At 39.3% G+C, this 6,971-nt stretch overlaps 1 protein-coding gene across 2 annotated transcripts in view; it reads right to left on the bottom strand.

Moving 5' to 3' along the window:
• Window positions 1–1,692: 1,692 nt before the first annotated feature.
• The window catches only part of mzt2b (mitotic spindle organizing protein 2B), a gene marked incomplete in the record, with an annotated part of 8,538 nt that continues 3,259 nt past the window's right edge, over window positions 1,693–6,971 (bottom strand). For both annotated transcript variants that reach the window (XM_032539687.1, XM_032539686.1), the window contains 1 exon segment: window positions 1,693–2,093. In XM_032539687.1, the coding sequence (XP_032395578.1) occupies window positions 1,945–2,093 (149 nt within the window).

Below are 6,971 nucleotides of genomic sequence, written 5' to 3'. Positions count from 1 at the left end.
GCCCCATCAGGCATGATGGGAAAGGAAATGGAAGGTACTTTAGCACCGGATTACCACAATTTGGGTGAAACCTCACTCTTGTTTTGGAGTGATATCTCAGTCAAATGTAATCACACAGACATGGTAGACGTATTTTAGATCCAGTGTGGAGATCATTATATCTGATGTCTCTCAGATTAATGTCCATATCTCCACTTAGAAACATGCTCCTTCTCATTTCTGGACTTGCCTCAGAATAATCAAGTATTTTCTTTATCCTACGTTATCTAGACATTGTGTATGGAAATACCTTGGATTTTCTTTATTCCAATGCTTGATCAGCATTAACAAAATCCATTCACCTCCATTAATAAAAAAAAAAAAAAACAGACACATTTTTTTTTGTAATGTAGGTAAACCAGCCCCTTAAAAACACATTGCACAGGTAAGCAACACATATTTACAATCGGTCTCATATTTACAGCAGAGGATTAGGGCCACATGGGAAAAAATGTATTTGAGTTCTGAGATTCAAGTCAGAGTTCTAAAAGTCAGAATTCTGACTTGAATCTCAGAGTTCTGACTGTTTTTTTGCAAAAGTCAAAATTCTGTTTTTTTTGAAAGTCAGATTTCTGACTTTTTTTTGAAAGTTAGAATTCTGACTGTTTTTTTTAAGTTAGAATTTTGACTTTTTTTGGAAAGTTAGAATTCTGACTTTTAATTTTTTGAAACTAGAATTCTGACTCTTTGTTTGAAATTAGAATTCTGACTTTTTTTTTTTTAGTTAGAATTCTGACTGTTTTTTTTGAAAGTTAATTTCTGACTTCTTTTTTTTGAAAGTTGGATTCTGCTTCTTTTTTTAAAGTTAGAATTCTGACTTCTTTTTTTAAGTTAGAATTCTGACTTCTTTTTTTAAAGTTAGAATTCTGACTTCTTTTTTTTAAAGTTTAGAATTCTGACTTCTTTTTTTAAGTTAGAATTCTGACTCTTTTTTTTAAGTTGAATTTTGACTTTTTTGGAAAGTTAGAATTCTGACTTTTTATTTTTTTGAAACTAGAATTCTGACTTTTTTTTGAAAGTTTAGATTCTGACTTCTTTTTTTTGAAAGTTAGATCGACTTCTTTTTTTAAAGTTAATTCTGACTTCTTTTTTTTAAAGTTAGAATTATGACTCTTTTTTTTAAAGTTAGAATTCTGACTTCTTTTTTTTAAAAGTTAGAATTCTGACTTCTTTTTTTTTAAAGTTAGAATTCTGACTTCTTTTTTTTTAAAGAGTTAGAATTCTGACATTTTTTTTTAGAGTTAGATTCTGACTTCTTTTTTTAGAGTTAGAATTCTACTTCTTTTTTTTAAAGTTAGAATTCGACTCTTTTTTTGAAGTTAGAATTTACTTTTTTTTTTGAAATTTAGAATTCTGACTTTTAATTTTTTGAAACTTAGAATTCTGACGGTTTTTTTTGGAAAGTTAAATTCTGACTTCTTTTTTTTAACAGTTACATTCTGACTTCTTTTTTAAAGTTAGTAAATTCTGACATTTTTTTTTTAAAGTTAGAAAATTCTTACTTCGTTTTTTTTTTTAAAGTTAGAATTCTGACTTCTTTTTTTTAAAGTTAGAATTTTGACTTTTTTTTAGAGTTAGAATTCTGACTTCTTTTTTTTAGAGTTAGAATTCTGACTTCTTTTTTTAAAAGTTAGAATTCTGACTTTTTTTTAGAGTTAGAATTCTGACTTCTTTTTTTTTTAAAGTTAGAATTCTGACTTCTTTTTTTAAAGTTAGAATTCTGACTTCTTTTTTTTTTAAAGTTAGAATTCTGACTTGAATCTCAGAATTCTGACAGTTTTTTTTCTTGAAAGTCAGAATTCTGAGAATAAACTGACTTTTTTCAGAATTCTGACTTTGAACTCAGTAATCAACCCTTTTTTTTTTCTCGTGTCCCTAATCTTCTGTAGACATTGCCCTGACGTCTCATGTGGAGTTTATCTGGGAGGAGGAGCTGCTGCTGCCGGAGCTCTTGGTCTTCTGCCCCCTGGTGGCGCTGGGCTGCCGCTGCACCCCCCGCTGGCTGGACGCCTCCCTGCTCTTCTCCCCGTGGCTCGCTCCGGCTTTACTGCGCACTGCTTGGGACAAAGCAAGAAAACACAGAAAGTTAAAGGATTACGATTGATGCTTCACAAGATCCAAAACAACATGAACAATGGAAATGGCGATGACATGGAAAACTTAAAAAAGCATTTTAACACAAAGAAGAAGAACTGGTTCCAATTTCTTACCTTTCTTTAAGCTACAGTTAACAACCCTGCACACCTGACTAAGGCAGGATCCATAAAGTGACTAGGAAGGGCTTTTTTAATACCATGGAGTGTGTCTCAGGGGACTGCACGCAAAACTATGTTACATCTCACAGATGAAAATAAATTCCTCCTCTTACAAATGAAAGGTTGATTTCCTAAATAATAAACACAGTCTTGCTTCTGTTACCGCCTCACTTGGTCTAGTATGACCAGAAGCTTATTATATTCCAATGTTTTTTATACAGCACCTTGGTGCTTCTTTGGTCAGCTTAAGCTGTATTTGAATGTGCTCTAAAAAATGAAACTGTACTTACTTACTTATTAAATATTAACTCCAGCAAACTTTCCACAGTCTACCACGCTTGAAAAACATTTCACTACCTTAGTGAACAACATCTCCATGCAATGAAGAAAGTCATGCAGGCCTGGTGGATTAACTACTTTACTACAAAAAGCTCTACACGGCACCGATCAAATATTGGTTGTTGCCGTGTAGAGCTTTTTGTAGTAATAAGTAGTAGTGGGAATGTTTAATTTAGTAGTGGGAAAGTTTTTATTAGTACAAGTGGTTTAGTTTTGTATGACTAAACGTGTTTCGTCTCAGTCACAGATGTTAACTTTGTCACATAAATAGCTCCCAAACGCTTTTCTCCGCTTTGTTAGTTATTTTGACAGCAATGGCTTTCCCCAGTTAGCTATGTTTCATACAGCGACAAAAAATAATAATAATAATAATCGTTAATATGTTAGTTTGCACTGCACTGCACAGGGAGAGGTATGAGTCAATATCGGTCATGTCAAGATTTCTAAGTACGACGGTTAAAGGGATGTTTCGGAGTAATTTCACCCTAGGGTCATTTGCACCATGACCTCAAGCCAAACACCCCACCCAGTCAAGCTTCCCCCCCCCCCGCCCTTTCCGCACACATGGGGCCCAACGCTCCCTAGCCCGCTGCCCTATCAGATGAATGGCGTAGAGCAGCGAGCTAATGGACCCAACGCTGCCGGTCAAACGATCCCACTAATAATTGCCTTGCGAATGGTTAACACGATTTCTAGCGCATTGTCCTATAACTCAGGAAGTTCCCACATCACCCAAAAACAGGATGTCTGCAGTGAATAGGGCCCACGTCGAGGGCAGGTTGAACGTCTTTTCTAATACCAACACATAGAACATTCACCATCCGTAAACCATGCATCAACACGTGATATATAGAAAGGAGCAAGCGGAAGCTGCGGTATGGTTGTAGGACCAAGTTGTGTTGCGCCAGAGGGACCTGAGCGTCGAGCGCAGTTTGAGACGAGTGCTTCTTGGTGGCGCACGAGACCCAATCTAGTGTTGACCCTAGTGGAGTCTGGGACAGACGCTGATTCCATAGGGAGCGGCAGGAGGGTAGGGTCTCTTTCAGCAGACAAGAGTCCCTCTTCTTCAGCAAACAAGAAGCACAAAAAAAAAAAATTGAATTCAAGGGGAAATAGAAAGAAATTAGAAAGCACCGAATCATGCACACAGTAAGTAACAGCTTCTTCCTTTTCATGACCATATACGTCGTGTCCTGGCTCTTCAGCTCCCCTACGTTTAAGAGGAAAACCTCGCTATGGGGTGGAGTGAAGAGGGAATTTAGTTAGTGAGGGGATTAGGAGGTGCAAAGTGCAGGACAAGAACCTCTACTACAGTGTGTGCGCTACGTTAGGTAAAAGGAGCATGTGAAGTTTTGCATGCTTGAAAAGCAAAGCGAGCAGGTAGAATAACAAGGACAAAACAGAAAGGTCAAAGTCCTCTCTCTCTCCTCTCTGCTCTCTCTATCTTACTCTCTCTCCTCTTACTCTCTATGAGCTATCTCCGCTCGCTCTCTCTATTAGCTATCTCTCTCTCTATGAGATCTAGCTATCTCGATCTCTCAGCCTCTCTCTCTCTCTCTCTCTCTCTGGGTTATTTCCTCTCACAACTTTAAACCACGTCTTTTGGACTTTTCGAGAACCAACGGGGATTGTTGGAAGTTTGACAGTAAAGGTGGGTGATTGTTATGCCCAATAAATGCAAGTGTTACATGTCACAATGGTACATTCCCAATATGACAAAACATTCACGGCAGACATTTTCCCTTCTGGTTGCAAAAAATGGCACAGGCCAAGTCTTCCAGAGTTGCGGCCAAAGTCCATTCAAAAGAAAATCTTCATTTTAAAGTCGCAGGGAATTCACGCCGAACCGTCGCAACTCTGCCGTCTTTATGTTAAGCCCCGCCCACCGACTCTATACACAATGTGATTGGTCTGACCTGAATTTGGTTTTTCCAGCTCACTAGCTAACGGAGACTGACCCTAGGTGCAAATTACATTTGCTGCCAGTAGATTTCAAGGCTACAAAAACAAAACCACTGCCAATGAGACAACATTTTATATATTTATTTGTTGTTTTCTTTGGGTGTACCCTGAGCAGTTTTGACCACCATCCAATATAAGTTTTATTTTATTTTTGTTGCAGCTGTGAGCAGATTCTACATTTCCTTTGTGCGTCACATTGTTGGAGAATACTTTCCAACAACAGTGAGAGGAAACAGGGGGGCTCTGCCCCACCCAGATCATTTAGATCACACACTTTCTGTTTATCTTTAATATTGGTATTTATATTTTTATTACAAGTACTTACTTTTCAATATTTATGGTCTCAGGTTAATACAATTTAAATTATGCTACCGACTCTTGCTTCTTTGCTCTACACTCACCGGCCACTTTTTAGGTACACCTGTCCAACTGCTCGTTAACACTTAATTTCTAAGCAGCCAATCACATGCGGCAACTCAGTGCATTAGGCATGTAGACATGGTCAGAGAATCTCCTGCAGTTCAAACAGAGCACAGTATGGGGAAGGAAGGTGATTTGAGTGACTTTGAACGTGGCATGATTGTTGGTGCCAGAAGGGCTGGTCTGGATATTCAGAAACTGCTAATCTACTGGGATTTTCACGCACAACCATCTCTAGGTTTACAGAGAATGGTTCCGAAAAAGAAAAAACATCCAGTGAGCGGCAGTTCGTGGGCGGAAATTCCGTTGATGCCAGAGGTCAGAGGAAATGGCCAGACTGGTTCGAGCTGATAGAAGGCAACAGTGACTCAAATAACCACCCGTTACAACCAAGGTGGGCAGAAGAGCATCTCGAACGCACAGTACGTCGAACTTTGAGGCAGATGGGCTACAGCAGCAGAAGACCACATCGGGTGCCACTCTTTCAGCTAAGAACAGGAAACGAGACTACAATTTGCACAAGCTCATCGAAATTGACATAGAAGATTGGAAAAACGTTGCCTGTCTGATGAGTCTCGATTTCTGCTGCGACAGTCATGAGGTGGGTCAGAATTTGCGTCTACAACATGAAAGCATGGATCCATCCTGCCTTGTATCAACGGTTCAGGCTGGTGGTGGTGGTGTCATGGTGTGGGGAATATTTTCTTGGCACTCTTTGGGCCCCTTGGTACCAATGAGCATCGTTCAACGACGCCACAGCCTCCCTGAGTATTGTAGCTGACCATGTCCTCCCTTTATGACCATAATGTACCCAACTTCGATGGCTACTTCAGCAGGATAATGCGCCATGTCATAAAGCTGGAATCATCACAGACTGGTTTCTTGAACATGACAATGAGTTTGCTGTACTCAATGGCCTCCACAGTCACCAGATCTCAATCCAATAGAGCATCTTTGGGATGTGGTGGAACGGAGATTCGCATCAGGATGTGCAGCCGACCAATCTGCGGCAACTGTGTGATGCCTCATGTCAATATGGACCAACTCCCTGAGGAAGCTTCCAGCACCTTGTTGAATCTATGCCACGAAGAATTGAGGCAGTTCTGAAGGCAAAAGGGGGTCCAACCCGTTACTAGTAGGGGTACCTAATAAAGTGGCCGTGGATGTAATTACACATTCAATTAATTTTTAACGTCACTTACACCGCAATATGTTTCTCTTATCATGGCACCGCACTTTAAAATTTCCTTTTGTTTGACGCCATTTTACTTACTCAGTCTACCATATTTTCATTGTCTATTTCTTGCCTTGTATTTCTTTCGTGCTTACTTGTTTGTGTGTTATTGTTTTGTTTTTTGCTGTTGCTGCTATGCTGCTACTGTAACGACAGAATTTCCCCGTCGTGGGATAAATAAAGTATAATCTAATCTAATCTAATCTGTCTGCACAGAGCCCAAAGGACCCGAGAAGACAAACCCGCCCCAGCCGGTTCACCCCGCTGCCGTGTAGCAAGCGATACAGAAGTGTCCGCTGTCTTACCACCAGACTACTGTCCTCAGGCTGTGAGACTCTCCGTCTCGTCCTCCACACTCCAACAAAAAACACTTGCTGGTGTTTTCTTTTGGGTGTGTAGCATATAGGACTGCACGATATGAGAAACATATCTAATTGCGATTATTTTGACAAACATTGCGACTGCGATATGATTCACGATATTGGAGGGAAATCATCTTTTTTGTATTATTCTCATTTTCCTTGAAAACTATTAAAATAATAATGTAAATGATTATAGTGGGATTTTTCCAAAGAAATGTTCCAAACAATGATTTCTTTTTTCTCAAGTCTGTAGAATACGATTTGTAGGCCGGGAAGTCTCTGCAGCACCACAATACTTATTTCAGAATGGTTCAACACATATTTTGCCTTTGACAAATATTGCGCTCCCCCCCCCCCCCC

This window comes from Etheostoma spectabile, chromosome 16 (assembly GCF_008692095.1).
Source record: "Etheostoma spectabile isolate EspeVRDwgs_2016 chromosome 16, UIUC_Espe_1.0, whole genome shotgun sequence".
Classification (NCBI taxonomy): domain Eukaryota; kingdom Metazoa; phylum Chordata; class Actinopteri; order Perciformes; family Percidae; genus Etheostoma; species Etheostoma spectabile.
The sequence above is the reverse complement of the archived record's forward strand: the minus strand, read 5'-3'. Positions and strand labels throughout refer to the sequence as shown.